At 46.5% G+C, this 24924-nt stretch overlaps 1 protein-coding gene across 2 annotated transcripts in view; it reads right to left on the bottom strand.

Annotated features, from left to right (window-relative positions):
• Positions 1 to 24924, bottom strand: part of NUP160 (nucleoporin 160) — a 53261-nt gene that overhangs the window by 16457 nt on the left and 11880 nt on the right. For both annotated transcript variants that reach the window (XM_039536922.1, XM_039536923.1), the window contains exons 10-23: positions 24016 to 24100; positions 22656 to 22724; positions 20485 to 20568; positions 18968 to 19138; positions 18085 to 18184; positions 15229 to 15394; positions 14482 to 14597; positions 14227 to 14387; positions 9750 to 9883; positions 8693 to 8763; positions 6038 to 6197; positions 5465 to 5534; positions 1746 to 1844; positions 1166 to 1285 (exon numbers count right to left, since the gene is read on the bottom strand). In XM_039536922.1, coding sequence (XP_039392856.1) covers positions 1166 to 1285; positions 1746 to 1844; positions 5465 to 5534; positions 6038 to 6197; positions 8693 to 8763; positions 9750 to 9883; positions 14227 to 14387; positions 14482 to 14597; positions 15229 to 15394; positions 18085 to 18184; positions 18968 to 19138; positions 20485 to 20568; positions 22656 to 22724; positions 24016 to 24100 — 1606 coding nt within the window. The remainder of the gene's footprint in view (positions 1 to 1165; positions 1286 to 1745; positions 1845 to 5464; positions 5535 to 6037; positions 6198 to 8692; positions 8764 to 9749; positions 9884 to 14226; positions 14388 to 14481; positions 14598 to 15228; positions 15395 to 18084; positions 18185 to 18967; positions 19139 to 20484; positions 20569 to 22655; positions 22725 to 24015; positions 24101 to 24924) is intronic.

Below are 24924 nucleotides of genomic sequence, written 5' to 3'. Positions count from 1 at the left end.
ACTGCTTGAACTAGAGTACATCTTTCAGAAAGATACACCGAATCTTGACAAAAGACATCAAGTGAGAAAATCTATCACATCCCTGGGTCAGTTACTCCAAGAGTTAATCACCCTCACTGTTAAACACTGGTACCTTACCCCTAGTTTGCATTTGTCTGGGTTCAGTTTCCACCCAATGGCTCCCATCCTGCTTCTGTCTGATCAATTAGAGCCCTCTGCCAGCAGAAGTCTCTTTCCCACATAGATCAGTCTCAGAGAACCAAATCACCTCCTAGCCTTTTCTCGGATAATCTAAATAGACCGAGCTTCTGAGGTCTCCCTATAAGGCAGTTTCTCCAGACTGCAAACCATTCTTGCAGTTTACTGAAAGTTGAGGGGCAGACTAATAAATTGCACTTAATATGAGACACACACTACAATACTGTACTGTACTGTACAGATACTGTACTGACTTCTTCACTTCCAGGTTTTAGCCAATAACAATCCCCATTTTGTATTTACCTAGCAACAGCCACAGATTTAGTTTACTTTTATTCTGGCTTGTGATTTTCTCTGTGCTGAGAGGGAGGCGTATTCCTGGTTTTCTTTTTGTAACTTTAAAGTTTTGCCCAGAAGAAAATCCTCTGGGTTTTGAATCTGATTGCCCTGTGAGATTATCTTCCATTCTAATTTCACAGAGGTGCTTCTTTTACTTTTTTTCTAATAAAGTTCTGTGGATTTTTTTTAAGAATCCGATTTTTTTTTTAAGTGTCCTAAAAAACCCCCAAGGTTGGTCTGTGCTCATCTTGTTTATTCTCAAGCCTCCCCAGGAAAGGGGGTGTAGGGCTTGGGGGGATATTAGGAGGGAGATAGGGCTCCAAGTGGCCCTCCCTAAATGTTTGTTTAAATCACTTGGTGGTGGCAGCGTTTACCTAATCCAAGGTACAAGGAAAAATTTGTGCCTTGGGGGAAGTTTTAATTTAAACTGGTAGAAATAAGCTTAGGGGGGTCTTTCATGTGGGTCCCCATATCTGTACCCTCAAGTTCAGAGTGAGGAGGGAACCCTGACATGGTGGCAGTGGTGGGAAGGACTGCCATGAAGCATGAGGACTGGCTGCCTTGGCAGCATCTGAAACCAAACTTTCATAGCAAGCACCAAGTTTCTGTATTATCATGGCAGCAATACCTTGTCATAATACTGCAGGCGCGGGGTGGAAGCCATCTCGCCGTCCTCGGCTCGGATTAGCCTGTCCAAGAACTCCTCTTTTCCAACTTCAGATGCAGCCTGACAGAAACAGTCCAGAGCCTGGAAGAAAAATAAAGTTGCTAAGTACTCCCTTTCTCAGGCGACTGACTCAATCCAAAATACAGGTAAACAGGACAGCTTCGTTCTGTGCCAGGCTAGGCAGGGTCACCACGGACCAATCCATTAAGCCCTAGCTAGTTATGTTTTTCCACAGGTGTCTCAAAGCCTCCCCAGGTATTTAAAAACAATTTTCCCTTGCCCCTTCCCCATCTGAAGGATGTACACGTACTTGCTCATTTACACTTGTGTATATGAGTGAGTGGGTGAGAGAAAATCCAAGGAAAAGCTACGCTAAAGAAATGAGTTTTGCATTTCTGTCTGAGCAACACATCTTCTAGCCCTAGGAACAGAATGTAACCGGCGGTCAGGTAAGTGTGACAGTGCGGATCCACATAGCCACCACTGAACCCCACACATGAAGCAATGCTCCACTCTGGGAAGCAGTGAAGCCGTTTCGTACCTTGTGTCCCTCGCCCATTACAAGGTAACATCTTCCCATCAAGAAGCGACAGGAGCCCACGTTCACGTGACACCAGGGCTGCAGCAGGCGAATGTATTCCTAAGAGACAAAGGGCATCCTCTGATCAGAGACACAAAAGCTTTAACATTCCCTTAATGCTGATTATGAACCAACACAACCCTGTATTCAGGCAAGATAGTCCCTGTTTTAACAGAGAAACAAACTGAGGATTTCAGCTTTGGATTCCTGCAATGCTACTTTAGTGGCACGCTGTAACTATAGTACTAAAATTAATGCAGGAACCAGGGTGACTCCATGTTCTGCTGATCCTATTTCCAGATGTCATTTGCAAAGGAGGAATCTTAATGGAAAGTGTGAGATGTGTTATCAGCAGAGTGTCTAGTGAAAACTCTAGTTAATGGCACCTACGTGTTTCCGTTCCAAAGGGCCTTTTTCAGGTGCTTGTAACAATCACACACCTTTTGGACAGATCTTCTGGGTTGGGAATCTCCACAGGAAAAATCCACATGAACAAAAGTGGTTCAGCTGCTTTCAGCACAAAGATGGTGGGGGAAACTCTCCCACGCACTTGCCATCAGTAAATGGCCTCATCTGAACAGCTCCAGCTTCTCAGTGGGAGGTGACAGGAATTGGAAATTTACCATTTGAACATGCCCCACATCAGATGGGTGCCTCTGGAGAGGGGGATGAAAAGCCATTTTGATTTGGCTGAGTTAAAAAGGGTCAACAAATATTTGATGCAAGCTCACTTCTAATAAGGGTTTAACAATCTCCCTCCGCCCCACCAGCACCATGTATCTCTATAGAACAACCCCTGTCACATTCACTGTCCAGGAGAGCTTAGAATGAGGTATCTGGCACACAGCATACAGGTGGGTCAGAAGGAGCCCTATTTCAGTGCACACGGACACATGGCCAGCAGCCTAGCACAGTATTCCCTACCCTTTTCAGGCTGGCAAGCCTTTCAGTGACAAATTTTCGCATTACATTTGTTATAAAAGAGTAAAACAAAGTATCAGTGATAGCGACAGGTCTATGTAATGTAATGTATTGGTGTGCATGTTTCAAGAAGTCGGCGGAGGACATTTGACCTTGAGGGGTCAGGGTGTGCAGCGAGTGAGGGAACCAGATAGTATTTGCTTTAGATTGGTATGCAAAGTCTCATGGCCTTCCCCCACAGCTTGCTTTGTGGGACCCCCAGGGCTCACGACCCACCAGCTGAGAAACACTCCTTTAGCAAACAGTGCCAGCTCTCGCTCTCTTTTCTGTTTCCCCTTTCCACAAGACAAGGTTACATTTTAAAACTGTGCTGAAAGAACGTACATTCGAGGCAAAGGTAAGGTGGTGCTGGGAAACTTCGCTCTAAACCCTTGTTCATAAGCATCGAAAGAACGTAGCTACATAGTCGCCTGTGTTCTACCTACCTATGGTACTTATCCTGTCCCCACTATTCTAGTATCAGACTGTCCCACATCGAATGTGTTATCCCGTTCCAAATGGGAACGGGGGCAAAGATATACTAAGGGAATTGAACCTCCATCTCCCGATTCCAAACTAGCCCCCTAACCACTAAGCCATCGTTCCTGTCTACATGTTGGTCCCACCCTTCCCTCATTCAGTAGTGGGGTCAGGGAATCTGTCTCTTATTTTGGGTAACGTTCTGTGATCGGCAGGATGTAAATCTGGAGTAAATTCATTGAGGTTGCTCCAAATTTACATCCATATAAACCAAGATTACATGTAGGTCTTCGGGGGATGGAGCAGAAGGTTGCAGGGGGTGAGGAACAGTCCACTTTTAAACGGGACAAAAATAAACGTTGAACATCTTCCTGCTGCCCTTTCTGGGACATGACTAAGGTAGCAGCCCTGCAGGAGAAGTGTGCGTGATCATGCAATCAGAGACCGTACCATAACACAAACACAAGGAGGCAGAAATCAGGTGGCACAAACAACCTTGCCATTTCCTGAACCGAATGCTTTGCAATTCTGACATTCTTTTAGACAGTTTGAATACATGGGGTTTTGTACATAAACTGCAGCAGACCGATCCCTGCCCCAGGTGCAATCCATTTTGTGCACACACTGCAACACGCTGATCCCCGTCCCCAGAAGTAATCCAGTTCGGGGACAAAGAGCCTGTTTAAGTCCTACTAAAATGTACAAGAGAAAATGTGTGCATGAATAATTCAGTAGCGACCGGCCTCCAAGCTCACTACACTTTAACATTGTCCATCGGTGTGCGGTGAAAGAAACATGCTGTTTCAGTGTAGGAGAGAAAAAAAATTCAGAGTTATAGCACCAAAAGCAACAACTGGGGGAAAAAATCCCTTTGGCTAAAGAGCATGAAGTTATAGTTCAGAAGGTAATTCTGAGAACTGAGTAATGCACAGAAACACACCTGGAAATAGTAGCTTGTATTGAAAACAATTTCTCATTCACGTTGCTACCAACCCACTGAGAGAAGCAGGTGGTGGAAAGTTTGTTTATCTGACATATTCTGGATGCTGTGTTTGGCTAACGGGTGTGTTCAGTACACCGCTCACTGACTGAAATTACAGTTCCCCAAATGGCCTCACAGAAATAGTCTATGTCTGCTCTTGAAGTTAACCTGTTTACGTTGTTGCATTACAGACAATAGTGAGCACCATGATGTAATTGCTAACAGGTGTCTGGGGGTTCAGATTTCTGAGTTTTAGTCACACTGCCACATAGTCACTTTATAAAGCTCTAGAAAAGGGAAAATGCTACACGCCTACAGCATCTCACCTTAGAACGGGACCTGAGACGCAGAACTCCCCACCAACAAACTGCACAGATACAGCTTAGGGCCTCCTTTCTGGGCTTTGCTGAAAATAACTGGAGTACTAAACTTCTGTGCAGATCAACTTCAAATACTTCCTGCACAGTCTGTGCTGTATAATCAATTTATTATCAGAGGGGTAGCCGTGTTAGTCTGGATCTGTAAAAAGCGACAGTGTGTCCCGTGGCACCTTATAGACTAACAGACGTATTGGAGCATAAGGTGCCACAGGACTCTGTCAATCAATTTATTGACATTTATCAAGGAGCTACTCCCAAATGACACTATATTCTTAACTTCTGGCTCTCTCAGGATTATCATATATGAGTGGCGGAAGAATGTGGAAGATTCTTAATTTTTTTAAATATTACATGTTCCACGTGTTCGATTGTTACTGTGTTTCCCCCATGGTTACCAGGTGTTAATTCCAGCAGGAACAGACAAACATTTTTCAGAGTCTTCCAAGTACTTATACTTAAAAGAACAATGTGGATATCAATCCCTTTGACGTTTACTTCTGTGGCTGGTCCTAGAGGGGACATCCCAGCCAGGATTTCATCCCAGGGCAGGTGAAGGCAAGAAGCCTGTAAGCTGAAAGGGGTGAAAGGTGCTAGCCCTGAACTGTGACAGCATGATCGAAAGATGCAAGAGGGGCTGAGAGAACATCCATGTGAGACCATCCTTAATATACTTTCATATTAGGTTGCCTCAACCCCCACTAAGACTGTCAAAGTTTTCTTACCCTATCTGGTTACAAAGAGGCTCCATGATATGAAAGCCAGTTTCTGGTCTCCAGCTGTTCTCCCCCCCAACAGGCTCTTCGCTGGTTGCAAGAGTAAATGGATCAGACACACTATTAAAGAGAGAAAACCATTCACCATGTGTCGAGCGCGCTTACCTGTAGCTGGGTGTACTGACAACTGCCCATCAAACATTCTGGAAAGAGGAAGCCAGGATTACTGGGCCATCTGAATATTAGCTAAGGAACAGAGCAATTCCTCCATTGTCAGGGAAGAACTTCAAGAACAGGCTTGAAACGTGTAAGCCTCTGGTGCACACAAGTCATTCTGTAACAGGGTTTTCCCATCTTAGACAAAACGGGTAGTCCAGCGAAGTCCACCACCTCAGAGAACACCACTACACCACCAACATGCATCTAAGCCAAATGTTTCAAACCTGGGGGGCCTAAAGTCAAGGGTTTAGAACCCATGTGTGAGCACCGAAAAGGTGGCCTGATTTTGAGAAGTTCTGAACACTTACAAATCTTACTGAAGTGAACTGGAATCAGGTCACTCTTACTTAGGGAGCTAAATACGGATTCAGGAGCCCAGGACTGACAGCTTTGGCCTTATTAATTGTGAGACATTCCACATGCTCTCCAGGGAGATGTGTGCCTATTTCCAGCTTCCGGGTGCTGAGCAATGTTCAGTTAGAGAGACACCTTCACTCTGGCTTAATAAGTCAAGGATACAAGAGTGGCAGGAGATCAGCGGCAACTGCAGTGATCAGATGAGGCCAGTTCAAACTAGTTTCACTCAGAGAGGTATTAGGCTGGGAGAAGAGGTGAGATATGATGTGTTTTCTGGCCACTTCCTGAAAAAATAATTCCACGATTGTCTGAGGGCTGGACACTAAAAGACAAATGAAAGAAGGGTTGACAAGCTACATACACACAGCTTAGTAGACATACCGTATATACTCGTTCATTAGCCCGTTCATTTATAAGCCGACCCCCCCAAGATGGTTAGGTAAAAATAGCAAAGACTGTATGACCCTTTCATAAGCCGACCTTATATTTCAGAGATTGGCAAACTTTGGCTCCCGGCCATCAGGCTAAGCAGTTGGCAGGTCAGGATGTTTTCTTTACTTGGAGCATCTGCAGGCATAGAGCCCCTCAGCTCCCATTGGCTGGGAACGGCGAACCGTGGCCACAGGGAGCTGAGGGGCTCCATGCCTGCAGACACTCCCAGTAAACAAAATGACAATGTATTAGATATTCAATTCAATGATTCCATAGAGTTTAAAATCATCAGATTTTGGTGTAGTCCCGTTTATAAGCCGACCCCCACTCTTTGATGCATCACTTTTTTTACCAAAAATATTCGGTTTATGAATGAGTACATATGGTAATCTCTTCCTAACCAAATCTGTCTACTGTGCTCATCACAAGGAGTTCACAGGCTACTTATACACCCAGCGTTTAATACTCTAACACAATGGTTCTCAACCAGTGGTACGTGTAACTCTGGGGGTACACAGAGGTCTTCCAGGGGGTACATCAACTCATCTTGATATTTGCCTAGTTTTACCAGGCTACATAAAAGCACTAGCAAAGTCAGTACAAACTAAAATTTCATACAATGACTTGTTTATACTGGTCTATATACTATACACTGACATGTAAGTACAGTAACTCCTCACTTAACATTGTAGTTATGTTCCTGAAAAATGAGACTTTATGCGAAATGATGTTAAGTGAATCCAATTTCCCCATAAGAATTATTGTAAATGGCGGGGGGGGGGGGGGGTGGTAGGTTCCAGGGAAATTTTTTCCATCAGACAAAAGACATTATATACATATACAGTATAAGTTTTAAACAATTTTAAACAAACAGTTTAATATTGTACACAGCAATGAATGATTATAAAGCTTGGTTGAGGTGGTGGAGTAAGAGGATGGGATATTTCCCAGGGAATGCCTTGCTGCTAAATGATGAACTAGCACTCGGCTGAGCCCTCAAGGGTTAATCCGCTGTTAATGTAGCATCACACTCTGCAAGGCAGCGTGGACTGAGGCAGGAAGGAGGAAACTCAATAGATGCAGGGCAGTAGCTGCAAACACTTCCCTGCAAAAACTGAACATGATGATGAGCCCATGCTATCCAGCTGGAGTGCAGCACTCCCTCCTCATGACAGCACATGCATGGCTGCACAGGTGCTGACTTTCCAAAGTGCTGGGGGGTGCGGGCATGAGTGAGAGAAGGAGATGTGCATTGCCCTTTTAAGTATGCTGACACCACTTCAAGTATGTTGCCCTTTTAAGCAGAGCAGACAGTTCAGACAGGAAGCAACAGCTTCCTGCAAGCTCCCCCAGCCCCTTCTGTCCCAGAGCCCTGTGACTGTCCCCATCTCCACTTTGTGGAGAAGGGGTAGGAAGCGGGGTGGGGGGCAGAGGCAGGAACAGGGGGACATCTTGACATCAGCACCCCTCTCCCCCCCTCCTCCAGCAAGCAGGAAGCTCCCGGGAGCAGCTCCAAGGCAGAGGGCAGGTCAGGAGCAGCGGGGGGGGGTGGGAGAGAAGGCCACCTGAACTGCTGCTGGGCAGCTGCTGAGCCACATACCTTACAGGGAATTATGGGGAGCTGGTTCTAATCCCCACAGGGAGGGGCTGCTCTTCCAGAGAGACATTATAAGGGAGCATTGCACAACTTTAAACAAGCATGTTCCCTAACTGATCAGCAACGAAACAACATTAACCGGGACAACGTTAAGTGAGAAGTTACTGTACAATTTTTATATTCCAATCAATTTATTTTATAATTACATGGTAAAAATAAGAAAGTGAGTAATTTGTCAGTAATAGTGTTGCTGTGACACTTCTGATGGACAGTGTGGCTAATACAGAGCTGTGCTGTCTGCAAACTGGGGTTATTCAAGCACAGCGTTTCAGTGTTATGCATCTTCCTCTAGACTAGAGACTAGTCCACAAAGTGTAACTGCCTACTCCTGCTGCTAGTTATTGTAGTTAACCATGTGGCTTGAGTGGCAGAGGTAGAATGGTTGAACCCTGCAGATAAGTGGAAGGGGTGTTACAGACGCACAAACCATTTCTCATTTTTAAAAAACCTAGGAAATTACATACAAAAAACTACATTAAAAGAGTTAATAAAAAAGCGATAGGTTGCAAAGTCACGGGAAATGCCTGAGTGGAGACTGGCTTTACTTTGGCCACACACAATTTTTGCAGACCACAAGAGGGTGGGTGATGAACATATTGAAAGATAAGCCCCTTGAAACTGGGCACTCAAGAACCCAGCCCCCCCCCAAAAAAAATCATTAGTCATGTCTGAAAGTATGGGCTTAAGGTCAGAATTAAGAGCTGAAGACCTGGTAGCACAGCTCTTACCTAGTTTATGTGGTGTTAAGGCTGTGGTGTCTGTTAACTCCAGTACAGATAAGTGCTGCAAGTTGGATTCCCTAGAGGAGAAAAATCTAGCTATAAAAAGAGAGACAAGCACATTCTGTGTTACACATTCTAACACTGTCCACACTGACCCCAACTGTCCACTGAAATGACCAGGGTATGAAACCCTGCCACGGCACAGCAAAGGCAGACTCAGTACCCAAGGGAAAGTCAGAAATCTAAAATGCTTTGGATATTTTCACTGTCCATTCGCAATACAGCTGAAAAGAGAAATGATAATTTACAGTTGTCAAAGCTACTCTGCATCAGTCCAGATTCTCAGATATGACTGCTCCAGGCCAACAGATGGAAAGAGCAACTCACTTTTCAGTGAGTTTTTATTGAACAGTAAAAACCCAGTTACAGACCATTATGCCAAAATTACAGTACAAAAATATAAAGAGTTGGGAATTGGGACAGAGAGAACAAATCAAAGGTGGCAGGGAAAAATCAAACTGTATCTTGTCAGTGTTTCATACCTATTTAGACACTTGGTATTTCACAAAGTTTTACTGATCAAACCTAATGTATCCGCCTAAAAGTAGCTTCCAACAAGTCTCGCAGGACTTGTCTGTACAGTGTCGGAGGGGGGTGGGAGGAAGCTTTTGTTTGTGTCTTTGTAGAATTCCTAAAAAGAAGCTTCCGGTCCATCCACCCTGGAAGAACCATCTCTGACGTAACATGGTAAATGGAAGCACTTCAGCTGTGGAGCACGAATCTTTCAGGGAGAACAGAAGTAGCGAAACACTAACAATGAAGTGACCCCTCCCCCTCCCCGCAAGAAGAAAGTTAGACTAAGGATCTGAGTTGACAATAGTCTCTTAAACTTACATTTAAGACTCTCTTATCACCCAAAGAGAGGTAATTTCTTTAAGATTTTTAGAATTAGAACCCAAGATGCTCTCTCATCTGTCTAAAGGGCATTTCAGACATCTCAAAGAATGTATATGAAACCTAGCAACCCACTTTGACTAGAGAGATTGAGAACACAAGCACTTACAGCGTGTCGACTGGAACGTCCGACGCCAAGCACTGACTCGCCCACCTGATCAGGTAATAAGACAACAACAAAGGAGAGGTGCGATGCAGCAGGTCCTGTTGAGACTGGAACAGCTGGCCCCCTCCCAGAATCATCTGTAAGGAGACCAAAGCAGCTGGCATTGTAACTGAGGCCAGAGATAGCCAATGGCTTCAGCTGAGACAGAAGACAAACGTGACATCACAAAGAGTGTCAAAGGTCAGCATGGGGCCCAGCCTTGCTAGCCATTAGCGGGCAGGGAGCGTACGCTAAACGGAAACAGGACACTTGCATTCCAAACCATTAAACAGACCGGCACCAAAACAACAAAAACTGCACATTCATTTTGTTTCATTACTTCGGTGCAAGCCGGCATGCAGCTCAGTCCTTACCCAGTGCCATACAGTGAAAGCTTAACACGGAGCTAAGGCTACAAAGAGGGGAGAGGAGCTGTTCTGAGTTCCACAAGGGGACAGATAATTTTATTTCTTTTCTGTTAATTATGAAAGAGAAATTGGAGGCTGAAATTGGTCGTTACAGAGGCAGCACCTCTCAGGCCTGGTCTACGTGTAAGTTTTATTGGTATATTTCAGTTGGGGAGAGGGGAGGAGGTTAAAAAATAGTTACATCTGTAAGAGCCCTAGAGTAGATAGTTATATTGGTGTGAAGACGCCTTATATGGATATAGTTATTCCCCTTCCTATGTGTGCATAGCTATACCAATGTAATGCACCTTTATACTGGTATGAGAGTTTTCTTCATCAAATCGTCACTAAACCAGTTTTAGACTTGGTTTTGATAAGTCTGGTAAGCTGGTCGTAGGACTCAATCTTGGACTAAGCGTTCACAAGTTGATTCAGGTTAAATTAAATGGAATGATAATCAAAACCAGGTCGTCAACTCTGGCTTTTGATTTCAAAAGGACAATGTGAGAAATGGCTAGAAAGGGTTAAACATCCTGCAAAATAAATAACTCTCAAAAGACATGCGGGGAGAGGATGTTTGTGTTTTTGTGTCTTTACATATGTATGAGCAGGGTCGACAATGTAATCAACAGTCCATGTCTATGCTGTAATTCTGTGGAATTAGTTAAAGAAGTCAGCTGGACTGGATAGATCAAAGACTTACATGTGGAAAAGGTCTGGAATTTCTTTAAGTCAACCACACAAAAACTATCTGCAATTTGCATCACGAGCAAGGGGGGAAAACTTGTAGTGAAAGCCTCCAGACCCAGCTGGATGAATAACCACCTTAAAGGTTTTTAAGAGTAGGCCAACAGCCTACAGGGAATGGAAAACGAGATTGATCAGCAAAGAAAGACACATCACAGAAGTTAGAAAGTGTAGGAATAAGGTAAGAATTGCTACAAATCAAGCTAAATTAGCTCTTGCCAAGGAAATGAAGATACATAAGATGTCTTAATTTATATAAAAAGAAAAAGGAAGGATAAGTTTGGGCCACTGTGCAGTTTGGATGAGGAGATTAAAAGGTAATCTAGGTATGGCCCAAAATCCACAATGAATACTTTGCCTTGCTTTTCAGTAAGGGGGATAATGTGGAACATGGGCATGAAGGCAGGATCGCTGACAGAAATGACAGGTTTCAGAGTAGCAGCCGTGTTAGTGTCTAGAAATGGAAATGGCCACAGTTGAAGTGGAAGAAAAACTTAAAGAGCTTAATGTGCTCAAATAAGGGCAACTGGATAATTTCCATCCCAGAATACTACACATGATACTGCTAGTCTGGTAGCAAGGGTTTTTAATACATCCATCTATTTGGGGGTAGTACCATATGACTGGAGGATATGTAACATTGTACCTATATTTATGAAATGGAAAAATTGATCCAGGCAATTACAGCCTGTTAGTCTGACCCTAGCAGAATACAAGACTTTAGAACAAATTGCAAAGGAACGAATAATTAAATTCATGGAGGTAAACTGAAAAGGAGACGTACTGCAACACAGGTAGATTGTGCCACTCTAACCTGATTTCTTTCTTTGAGAAAATAACTGATGTTTTAGAGAAGAGAAATGCAGAAAATCTAATGTGCTTACACTTCAGTAAGGCATTTGAGTCAGCACCATATGGGAAATTATTAGTTAAATTCAAGAAGACAGGAATTAGTACAAGAACTGTAAGACGGAGAAGGAACTAGGTAAAGCAGTGGTTTTTGAACTGGTGTAAGCATATCCCTAAGGGTACATGAGTTCTCATCATGTGGTACACGTGAAAAATCCTGCGATGGCAGACAACGCATTTCATTTAGTAAAACTTGGCAAACTAACCATAAGTATATTATGACCCTATTTCAGACAGGGGTACATTGTAGACTACATTTGGAAAGGGTTACGCAGTCTAAAAAGTCTGAAAACAGGTTGTGCTGAAAGATGAACCATCGGACCGAAGGGAGGTTACTAGTGGAGCCAGACTTATTGAATATTTTTACTAATGACTTTGGCACAAAAAGTTGGTGTGTGCTAATGAAATCTGCTGATGATACAAAGCTGGGAAGCAACATCAATACGGGAGAAGCCTGGAATATTACACAGGAAAATCTGGAGGACCTTGAAGATTGAAGCAAGAGATGGGATGAAATGCAATAGTATAAAGTGCAAGGTCATGCACTTAGGATCTAATAAGAAGAATTTCTGCTACAAGCTGGGGGCTCCTCAGTTGGAAGTGACACAGGAGGAGAGACCCCTAAGTGCGTTGGTCAATCACAGGATGACTACTAGTAGGGCCCTGTAAACTCCTAGTCCATTTTGGTCAATTTCACAGTCATGGGATTTTTAAAATAGTTAATTTCACAGTTTCAGATGTTTACTTTTGAAATGTCATGGTGTTGTAACAGTGGGAGTCCTGATCCAAAAGGGGATCAGGTGGGGGAGGGGGAACCCTTCCCCGCGAGATTTCCACCCTCACTTCGGCACTGATGCTGGCAGGGATGCTGCCTTCAGAGCTGGGTGACCAGAGAGCAGCGGCTGCTGGCCTGGTGCCTAACTCTAAAGCTAGAAACCATGATGGTTGGAGTTTTTTCCACCTTCCTCTGCAGTGTGTGGGTGCGGGTCACTTGCCAGGATTATCTGGGTGTATCTCAATCATTTCCTTGCCATTGTGGGGGGCCTCTGGGTTGGTCCCTCCAATTCTCCCGTCTGAGTCAACTAATAAGCCTAGTCTCCTGCAGGCTGTAATATTTGGGTCTGATGTCGGTCGTTGGGTTTAGTGCGCAGGCGCTGGGTGGTGGTGGTGATTTGTGATACTGAGGAAGTCAGACTAGATGATTTTGGGGTCCCTTCTGTCCTTAAACACTATGATACAACTACATCCACATGTACTGCTTTAGCTATCCCGGCCTGGCTGAAGTGGTACAGCTTTCCAGTGCAGAAAAGGCTTTAGTCTTCAGCCTGCTCAGTTCAGTCTCTTCCACTGTGGAGAGCTGGGGAATAAATGCAAAGAGAGGGGAACCTGAAGGCAGTGCTGTTCGGGAACAAAGCACTGAAAATGCTGCTCCCCTACAGCAAAGAAAGGGATTTGCTTGCTGCCCTAGCGCACAGCACATCAGCGGTAGGACAGGAAGAGAGCCAAAGCTCCAGCTTAAGGCACCGGGGCAGACCAAGATCCTGAAAGCCTAACAGCTCAAGGATCCATCAATATCTGATGAGGTTCAACAAGGACAAGTGCAGAGTTCTGCACTTAGGAAGGAAGAATCCCATGCACCGCTACAGACTGGGGACTGACTGGCTAAGCGGCAGTTCTGCAGAAAAGGACCTGGGGATTAGCGGACGAGAAGCTGGGTATGAGTCAGCAGTGTGCCCTTGTTGCCAAGAAGGCCAATGGCATATTGGGCTATATTAGTACGAGCATTGCCAGCAGATCGAGGGAAGTGATCTTTCCCCTCTGTTCGGCAATGGTGAGGCCACATATGGAGTACTGCATCCAGTTTTGGGCCCCCTGCTACAGAAAGGATGTGGACAAATTGGAGAGAGTCCAGTGGAGGGGAACGAAAATGATAAGGGGGCTGGAGCACATGACTTCTGAGGACAGGCTGAGGGAACTGGGCTTATTTAGTCTGCAGAAGAGAAGAGTGGGGCGGGATTTGATAGCAGCCTTCAATTACCTGAAGGAGGTTCCAAAGACGATGGAGCTCGGCTGCTCTCAGTGGTGACAGATGACAGAACAAGGAGTAATGGTCTCAAGTTGCAGTGGGGGAGGTCTAGGTTAGATATTTGGAAACACTATTTCACTAGGAGGGTGGTGAGGCACTGGAATGGGTTACCTAGGGAGGTGGTGGAATCTCCTTCCTTAGAGGTTTTTAAGGCCTGGCCTGAGAAAGCCCTGGCTGGGATGATTTAGTTGCGGATTGGTCCTGCTTTGAGCAGGGAATTGGACTAGATAACCTCTTGAGGTCTCTTCCAACCCTACTATTCTATGATAATAGGTTTCTGGGCCATACTCACAGCATCGCCTAGCCTCAGCAACAGCTGCTGTAAAATCAACAAGTCCCGGCAGATTAAGAAGCGGGTGGTGGCCATCTTGCACACACCCCGGCATACCACAGTCACTGCTGTGCCACTACCATAGAGCTGAGAGAGGTTCATTCGCACGTTGAGGGGCTGAGCTGAAAGAAAGGATAAGAATGGAAGCTAAGTCAACTGCAATCCTCAAACCTCTACCACCGTACTAACCAAACTTGAAAGGTTGTGTCGTATCACCTCTTTCCATTTCCAGCTCCATCTCATAGTCCATTTCCCGGATCAGCACCCCAATGGCATGGATAGGGTTTCTGATCTCCTGCAGCTTACTGTGAATATCTTCCATCACATTCTCTCTGCGAGGGCACACAAAATTCACTGGCATCAATGTATGTAATGTCAACAGACCCCCTCCATCAGTGGCCCCCATAGTAAGAGACACAGAAGTGAAATTAGTCTGACCACTGCTGATATTGTGGAGGGAGAATTCCCCTCCACTGTAATAAACATCTTTTTGACCCATGAAGGCACCATACTCAGGGTGAATCCACGTGCTCCTCTCCTACCCACTCTGTAGAGGAATAACTTGCACTTGGCTGAGGATACTGATGCTCCATGAGATGGTGTGCGAGGATCATTCTAAACCCAGCTAGCTAGGGAGGTTCAGCTATTTGGATACACATGCTTTCATGTTGTGAAGACGACTATCCAACTCAAAATTGAAGCTCTTGCTTCTGGATGCCATGGCTCAGAATTCCTCGCCACTGTAATCATTACTGGGGAGAGTTTCCAAGCACCTACAGGATTTAGGAGCACAAACTCCACTGAAAGCCAATTGTGACACTCCCACTATGGAGCTAGAATTCACACATCCTGAATCACACTTAGAAGACTCAGGTAAAGGGCTGTCTAAGGCAAACCTTGCACAGACAATTTGTGCATTCATCTTTTCACAAAGGACGTAAGGGAACTCTCTGTGTAACGTACGTGTCATTTGCTATCAAGTCTTCCAGGATCTGCTCTGCAGCCTTCTCTGGAGGCTGAAGGCGGGAGCAAGCCATTTCCATGATGAATGCCATTTCCATGGAAATAGATTCTCCAATCAGCCGAAGGCACTGGACAAGGCACACGACATCGCGAGACATCTCCAGATCTGCAGTGAAAGAACCTGACTGTACTCTCATGCAAATCGTTTCAAGACAAAACCAAGTTAGTTCAGCTCATTTCGTAGGAAAGCTTCTTGGTACAAATTTGCCCCAGCAACACAAGACTCCATCTGGCTCCATAATTAACTAATTAGATAATTACAGACTGACTACATGGAGGAGCTGAAGGTGGTAAGATCTCTGTGCAGTTTTGTTTGAAAACTGGTAACAGGAAATTTCCCTTCAGCCTTCTCCAGTTACAGGACCTGGATGAGAATAAACTGAACAACTGGGGAAAACATGCCTAGAAAATAAAAGTCACAGCCAGACTCGGCCTCTCGTGCCTTGGCTCCATGCATTCAGAACGAGGATTCTGCATCCTTAAGCAATTTCCCAGCAGCTTGGAAGGACCAGAGATAGCCCATCCGCAGACCCGTTTTGTCTAGAATACCAAGAACAACCCTGCAATCTCTAATCTAATGTATTTTTAAAAACTCTGAACTAAGGAACAGGTCTCTCTAATCCAGGCCCATGACACCTCCACTGGCCCAGGTGTCTGCACTTGGAAGAGTCCTATTGTACCTTCCATTAGGAAACACTTATGTTATTGCAGTCACTTGCTAACAACTGCTAAAGTTAAAATTGCAAGAGGGTTTCTGGATAAATTCCCTGTAAGCTGCGCAACAGCCTATTTAGCACTGGCCCCAACCTAGCCCCCCGGACTGGCCGGAGCACCCCTCCCTGAACCCAGCCCCGGCCAGACCTGCTGGGACCAGGGGAGGGGCGCCTATCCTGCAGCCCCAGCCCCGGAGCTGCCACGGTGGGGAGAGGCACCTCTCCGCCCGCAGCCCAAGGGCTGCTGTGAGGAGAACGAGCCGGGGTGAGTCCTCCCTCCCCGCTGTAGCCCTGGAGCCCCCTCCTGCACCCCAAACCCCTCATCCCCAGCCCCACCCCATAGCCTGCACCCCCAGCCGGAGTCCTCACCCCCCACCCCAACCCTCTGCCCCAGCCCTGAGCCCCATCCCACACTCCAAACCCCTCGGCCCCACCCCACCACATGAATTTTGTTAAGTGCACCGATATGAAGGTGATGTGTGTCAGCCTCCATATTGGTGCACGTAACAAAATTCATTCTACACATGGGTGGGAAAAATTAGAGCGGACACTGGTTTCAGTTATAAACCACTGTTGTGCTTAAAAGCTTTCAGAAAAACATCACTACTGATAAAACTTTCATCCCCGATCTGCGTCCTAAAGGGGGCTTTAAATATTTGCGCAAAAAAATCTAACTTGTTAGCAGTTTGAAACAAGCAAGGGGTAAGATTGCTAGGCTGGTGGGAATTCCTTGCATTTCTTGAGCGTCCAGCTTTGCTTCTCTGAATGCACTGAAGCTTTAGTGTCTGGGAAATCTGAATTTGGGCAGTAGGCAAAAGAATTTAAGTTGAAGGCAAATGGATACGGATGTGTGGTAACACGTTATACTTCCCCAGTTCATCACCAGCACGTGCATAAGCAGACAGTGAGCTGGAACTTTAGTGCGGCCAGGCTGCACATCATGGAATATTTTCTATTCCTGTTTTTCTTGGTTAAATGGGTAGCTGTTGCATAGGTAAAATTACAATTAGAACAAGAGATTTTACATCCCAGAACTTTCAGGGGTTGTAGAGGTGAAACCTGAACATCACACAGGCACCGTTTCAATGTAAATACACATAATACAAAAAAAAAACCAACACGTTAAAAGAAATTAAGCCTACAACATCAGGCAATGTCAGAATGAAAGTTGCCCACGTAGGTAAGGAGTAAACGTTCATTCTGACCTGTGAACCCTGCCTATCAGTGAGAGCTCATAAAAGAAGGGAAAGTGAAGAGGCCAGCAGAGTGGTACAAACTAGATGTTTTAAAGTTGATTTTTGGGGAGAAGGGGTCTTCGAGGCTATTGGTGGGATCAAAAACTGGCTAAGGCACAAGGCTAAGATGATGGTGATAATATGTGAATGCTTCCCTCTATTAAGTCACCACATGTTTTGACTGGGTATTTTTAATGGGAAAAGGCTGCCACCGTTTCCTGGACATGGATCTCCTGGGCATCACTTGCCAACTTGCAGGAAAAGGAGCAGTTTAGAGGACAGGGCATGATCTTCATAATCATGGCTGCCACCACGCCCACCATCTGCCACCTCCAAGAATTTAACACCACGCCATTAGGCCTTCCTTGCCCTAATCCTAGAGGGCACAACCCAAACAGTTGAGGCTACTGAGAGGGACCCAGATGACATCTGAACCCTGACCACACCTGGGATGTGAATCCAACATTCAGGTATTGGAAACCAGTAAAAGGTGTTCATTCAAAGGGGCTGCATCCCCAGAGATAGCAAAGCCCGCACCCATCGCTATGTTATGCACTGACTGAAGGTTAGAATTCCACTCTTTGATTTCCTTGAACTAAGTCGCAGCAACATTTTATCCTTAACGCGCACACACGTATTTTTCAAGTCTCCGGGCTTTCCGAAAGGGAATCTACCACTAGGTTCAGGCTAAGCAGGGGAAGTTTCAACCCAGACAACTTCAGAAAGTTCTGAGCATGTAAAAAAAGGGATTAGCCTGGAAACTTCTATGTCCTTAACTACAGAGCTTGTGACACATGCTGTAATTTCCTCCACAGTGGAACAGCTTCCCCAACTTCCCTCCCTTTTACCATCAAAGATGGTGCTGTCATCCTCAGTCAACAGATGCTCATCAGGCAAGAGATACAGATGATCCACCAGGGAACAGGGCACAAGGAAAGACAGGAATCCCTGGGAAAGTGAAAGATAACCCATCTTTTAAGTCTCGGTTAGGAAAATGCCCTGGAATCACTTAAAGGACTCCACTGGTAACTCACTACATTCAGACCAGACCAGAGGCGGGCAAACTTTTTGGTGAAGGCCACATCTGGGTGGGAAAATTGTATGCAGGGCCATGAATGTAAGGCTGGGGCAGGGGGTTGGGGTGCGAGAGGGGGTGCAGTGATGGGGTCAGGGCAAGGGGTTGGAGTGCAGGATGGGTGCGGGAGAGGGCTCAGGGCAGGGGGTTGGGTGCAGGAGGGAGTGCAGGGTGCAGCAGGGGGTTGGGGGTGCAGGCAGAGGGCTCAAGGCAGGGGTGCAGGAGGGGTTCGGGATCCAGCCCAGCGCCGCTTACTTGGAGTGGCAGTGGCACACAGCAGGGCTTGCCTGCCCTGGCCCTGCGCCGCTCCCGGAAGTAGCCAGCATGTCTGGAAGTGGGGGGTGGGGAGGCAGCTCTGCTGCCCTCACCTGTGGGTACCACCCTCAAAGTTCCCATTGGCCGCGGTTCCCCATTCCTGGCCAGTAGGAGCTGCAGGGGGGCACTGCATGCAGGCGAGGGCAGTACACAGAGCCCTCTGCACTCCCCCTCCACTGGGGGCCCAGGGACATGGTGCCGGCTGCTTCCAGGAGCTGCGCCACAGGGCCGGCAATCCCATGGGCCGACTGAAAGCCCTGACGGGCCGGATCTGGCCTGTGGGCCGTAGTTTGCCCTCCCCAGGACTAGACCAGTGCAAAGTGTCCTGCTTTGTGCCTCACCTTTTTTAGCAGGCACACCATGTTAGTATATGGATTCAGGTGGAGAGCAAGAGGGCGTGAAAGTGCTTCTTGGTACTGAAGGCAGCAGGCATAGAACTTGGACCAGAACTCAACCTGTAACTGTCGAAACTCTTCCTGGGAGACTTCGTATTCTGTCACACTGCCCTGGAGCTGGAGGGAAAACACAGCAGAATAGCAGGTCAGCGGTTGACTCCCCAAAGATGGCAATTCGGCACCACAATGGTATTTTACAGCTCTGCCTCCCACTGAAGGAGGGTTTAATTTTAATTTTTTATTTTTTTTGTGGCTGGTACATTTTATCTTTTTAAAATGTCAAAGATTAATATAATCCAACAAAGAACCTGTGTCACAGGAAGGTTAGCATTGCACAGCTAGGCACTCAAACCTCAGGAAATGCCAGTTATAGATACACATGCAACTCTGGTTCTGTCCTCTTGTGAGTACATATTACCTACACCAGCTAATTACATGGCTACATATTTTGAAAACACCATATACAATTCCCCCACACACACTTTTATATACAGATATGTTGCACTCTCTTCTGCTGAGTATTTTGGAGCGTGAGCCAGACGAGAGTCCATGAGAGCCACTTCTATAATCCTAGATACAAAGCTATAAGGTGATGTTAACACTCAGGGTAAACATCAGTTACTTAAGGATAAAAATCCTTACAAGTACGTGGTGGGTTAATAGGCCACCATTAGACCGAGACCGGGGAAACTCAGAGTTAAAAGGACAGCGTCTACTTGATTTTTCCTTTAACTAAACTACTTTGTAAGTTTCCAATAAGCACCTTTCCAACCAGATAGGCTTTCTATAAAAAGCAGAGTGGTTTTATAAGCATTTTGTTGTTTCCCTGATGATGCTTAAGGGAAAGAAAACAGGCCGCAGAAGAGCAGCGAATGGACTTGCCTGCCCCCCACTTCCCACCACCTGCCTGCTGGTCTCTTTTTCAGCAGCAGCACTGAAGTGAGGCCTCCCAATGTCTACATGCCTCCCTGAGGTGCACAGAGGAGCCGTGGTGGGTGAAGACCCATACCCACTCCTACTGCACCCTGCTACCCACCCACCAGGCTCTCATTGCTGCAGCATGGAGAAAACGAGCATGCGAGTGATGTGCACAAGACAGGAACTGCAATAAAGCAAAACCTGGCACCACTGTCACTATGCAAAGTGCTCTCTCACTTATAATGTAAACAGACACTAAAGGAAAAAGGAAGTGCGGCTCACTTTGGCACACCTACATCTAGAAGAACAAAGAACAGTACAGGAGGAGTGGGGGGAGAACGGTGAACCTCTGGAGAAAGAGGAATAGTTAAGAGATGGAGAAGTAGTGAGAAGGAATTTTTTTTTAAATCATGCAACTGGTTGGGGGGAAGCAGGGAGGAAAGTTAGGCCATGGGTCATCTGTGGATTTAGTTTTTAACTCTACCTGAGATGCTAAGATGCCACAGTGATGATTGTCAACATAAAACACTCAATGGAATCCTCACCTCATTTTCCACAGCTAAGGTCACCTCTTTTTTCAGTTCATCCCAGGTCAGATCCATGATTCTCTCTCCTCCTCGGGAAAAGATCTACAAAAACATTACAGGAAACTTCCGTTTTGAAGCACTAGACTTGCCACAAGCCTAAGCGACAGCACGACATGAAGATGTCGAACAGATGAGTAACGTCACTCCCTGCAGAGAACTGTAGCTAGACACAGGCAGCCAAGATACACCAGAGCGAAGCAATAGCTGGCACTACTAGAGGGTTACACACTTCGCTGTTTACGGATGCCGGGCTGTACGCTCATTCCGACCCTTTGCCCCCAATACGAGGGAGGGACTGGCTGTAGTGGGGTTCCAGGGGCCAGCTAGAGGGGCTGGCCAGATTGGAAGAAAGGGGCTTCCAGCAGTCTGACACGCATTAAAATCAGGCCCATACAATGCCCATTGGGTGCTGCAGGCACAGCAGGCTTTCTGGTGCTTTAACCCCAAGGTCACTGCCTCCCTCAGATCCACAGCGACCGTTTCCCTGCAGTCACTGCTTCCCCCTGGATCCACAGCCTATAGACTCATATAATGAGGTTAGTGGAATCAGGCTTTTCCCACGTTCACCAAATCCACCGACACCTGGAACGTTCCCAGACCTGGAATTGATCAGATGCCGTTTTCGTTACAGGCAGCGCATCCCCAGGGAAGTGAGCATAGGGCTTTGCTGAGCTCAGCCCATGAGCTCCATCACGGAAGATACACTGAGTCAAGAGCAAGCCCAGTGGGCAGGTCACCAGGTCCTGCCTGAAGGGAGAACCAGGGTGGTGTTCTCAGAGGCGATAAGATGCACACCAGGGACCTGATTCTCCACTGTCACACCAATGACTTAAATACAGTCATACCAGCATAAAACTGGGGAAACAGAGACTGAGCCCAGCGCTGCCCACCAGTGTCTCCATCAGAGAATTACGGAGCAGCAGTAACTCTGCATTCCCTTCAACCCCTGGCCCTTCCTCCTCCTGCACCCTCCAATCCATGAGCCCACCACTGCTGCCCAAAGCCCTCCCCTCCTCCCCCAGCTCTGGGGTTAACGCTCCCCGCCCCCGCACCACACAAAGCCCACTCCACCAAGCCCAGCTCGGCTCACACCGAGCATTCGTTTCTCCCACTGCTGGTCCTGAGCCACAGAAAGTTCAGCAGGAAACCTCCAGCCCACTGGCTATCTTCTGTTACGGGTCTGATCTCATCGGCCACCTCTGCTACCTTGTCCACACACCCAGCCCTCCCTGACCGAGGCCAGCGAGCTGTCAATACCATTTCACACCTCTGGCTGCTTCCTAAACCCTCCCCACACTCCCTCCCTTTCCACACCAGCTTCTTGGCAGTGAAGACCAGGTCCGGCGTGACCTTCCACTGCCCCATTCTCCCCCTCACCATCCTCTGCTGCACCCCACACCCTGCCCTTGAAACCTCCTGCCTGCTCTCTTTCCCACTCCATCGTCCTCTGGCCATACTGCCTGCCATCCTTGCCTTCTCCTCAGGCTCTTTTCTCTCCACATACCTACATGTTCTTGTATGCCTCCATCCACAGGACCCTAGCCTGGACCCTCCTTGCCCACTCCTTGAAACACGCTGGGCAGGCTGCATACAGCCACTGCATAAACATCCTCATCTCAGACTGTTCTTCAATCACCATACCCAGCCTCCACCCTTTCCAGCCCATAGAAACTGCTCTCGCCGCTCTTCCCGGCTCGGCATCCTTGGGACCTTTCACTGTTATAGCCGTCTTCCTCCTGCCACTGCCTGTACCTTGTGGTGTTATGTGCACGGAGAACTAAGCGCCTCAGGGCAGGGAGCCTTCATTGTTCTGTAGCCCATCAAGCACACCTACGACACTGTGTAAACAGAAATGCAGCTTTTGCAGGCCCAAATGTTCTCCTGTACCGAGCTCTGGTCAGTTCAGGTGACGTGAGTTACGCATCCCTTCCCAGCCCATCAGCAAAAAGTTAGACCCGTTTAAGGGCTGCTCTAATTTATGGTGACTGGTCTCTGTGCGGCCTTATGCCAACGGATGGCACGCAGGCCAGCTGAGAGTTCTCCTCGAGTGACCCCATGTCCACTTTGTGCAGCCAGAAGTGGCACAACGTGGCTGGAACTGAGGGAGCACTAACTGATTGTTTGCTAACCTGTAGAGCTTTGAGTAGAGCAGCATTTGTGAACCGACCAGGCATGAAGAGAGACTCCAGATAAGTTTCCTGTGAAAGAACAAAATGGAAATTCAGAGAAGCAAATTTATTCAAAATGATGCAGGCTTCTAATTACAGTTCATCATTCCAGGCTCCTGGAACTCCGCATCTCTTCTGCAGGAGCCTGCTAACAGGTGGCACTGTACACTACAGTATTACTGGCCTTTCAGTGGTTTATTCTGCAAAAGGACTCTGACAATCTGAAACCCAGCATAGATGGTCTAGTCTCACAGAATGAGGTAAGTCACCCCCAGAATGCAAAGCAGCCAGACACACACTGCCGGGATGAACTCCGCAGCAAACAGCCTGAAAGGAGACTGCAAAGAAGAGGCTGTCTTTCCTGTTCGTGGGGGCAGAAGGCAGCACAGTTCCTTAGTGTTGGTAAAACTGAGGGTTTGGTTTCATAGCACCCCTTAGACTTCAGCATCCCCTAGAATTCAACTCCCCATCTTTCCGTCCCACCTGTATCGTATGCAATGAGGAGCAAGGAGCACCTTCAGGCTGCCATGTCTAATTCCTACTCTCCTTCCCATGGCACTGGCAATTCCCGTATTCCCTTCGGTCCCATAAATGTCTCTCCTCCTAGATCACCTTTCCAGGCCTGAGGAACTCATGTCCTTCCTTTCAATCTCCAACTGCCCTAATTTACACTAAAATCCCTAATTCACAGTAAAATCCCTTGCTGTATCGAATTCCAACTCACTGTCCCCTCTTCAGAGTTTTATGCAACTCTGCTCTTGCCTATACCTCAGCCCTCTTTTCTACCTCCTCTGCCCCTCCTCTGCCTCTCCTCAGGCCTCGTCACATCCACTAAGTAGCATAATGCTTCTGCTCCCTCACCCCCATCCTTAGACCACTCCATCACATCCTCATTCCTGCTCAAGATGGAAATCCATGTTTGCTCTAGCCTCTCAATCTGCCTTCTTCACAGCTCCTGCCATCAGAAGCAGCTATCCTGGATCACTCTGCTCGCTGATGTCAAGCTGTTTTACAAATCTCATCTTGAAAGACTTTCTCCCTTGCTTATAACAATTTCTGTTCCTCTTCAGGTGCTGGCCTTATGGCCAGCTTAAGTGTTTCACACCACTGTCATGTATACTATGTGTCTGTTGTCTCATTTAGTTCTGTGAAGCTTTAAAGATACCGTTTGTATAAAGGACAACATACAAAATGAAGTTATATTGCATACACTGATCTGTCCCAACCATCTTTCTATTTCTGTCCCCTGCAGCAAAAGATAGAAAGGAAGCTAGGGACACAGCCCAAGTTACTCATGGTTGGTATTGTATTGTCCACTCACCCTAGGGTCTTGATCATCTCTAATAGTCACTTCTTCTTCTGGCAGAGGCTGCACAAAAACTTGGTTCCACTGGCCTGCAATATTTCTGAGGAGAAAAGAATTTCCATCAGTCACGTATGCTCAGTTGCAGTGAACACTAAACTCTCTGGTAATCCTAGTCTGAAGTGAGTTCAACTGTAGTAATCACAGATCTTAATTCAGTGCTGGTCCAGATGTGGCATATGGTAGGATAATCTTAACCAAGATGACTAATGACTTATGTACAAGTGCTACATCCTGATTTCTGTTTACTCTGCTGTCCAGTTAACCCATGGCTATATCTAGCCAGCTATCTAGATTCTTATCCCAAGCCCATCATGATATCATGCTGTGCCCTCCCTTTGTTTTACTGACATGTATGTAGAAATGGGCGGATTCTGAAACTCTGAATTAATGGCAGATTCATGTGCCTAAAGTGAAGCAGGACACTTGTAACTCATTCTACCCAGGTATTTCAGTCAGTCCAGGGGCCCAGATACAGTGTCTACTTGCCCACCTTCACAAGGCCAATGAATAAACTAATATCTTTACGCGCTGCTCCTCCAAACAACTCCTACTTGCCCCAGACGAATATGTAAAAGTTGGCAAAAAAGTGTGAGGAGGAAGCTGGGAGTGGCACAGATGTTCCCTGTGATCTTCTAATCATGCCAGACTGAGTTTTTAACCCTGCTTTCTTTCTATCACAGCTCTAGCTGCTATAATAAAGCAGGGTTAAAAACTTAAATAACCTATGTTACAAGGAGAAAGGAGTGGACAGATGCCACGTGCCCTGGGATATTAAGGAAATTAGCTAACAGACAATGAACTATTTCTGAAAAACTGAGCACAAATGGATCGGAAAGGAAGCAAGTGGAGGGAAGCAAATGTAGG

Source organism: Mauremys reevesii, linkage group 4, assembly GCF_016161935.1.
Source record: "Mauremys reevesii isolate NIE-2019 linkage group 4, ASM1616193v1, whole genome shotgun sequence".
NCBI lineage: Eukaryota > Metazoa > Chordata > Testudines > Geoemydidae > Mauremys > Mauremys reevesii.
The sequence above is the reverse complement of the archived record's forward strand: the minus strand, read 5'-3'. Positions and strand labels throughout refer to the sequence as shown.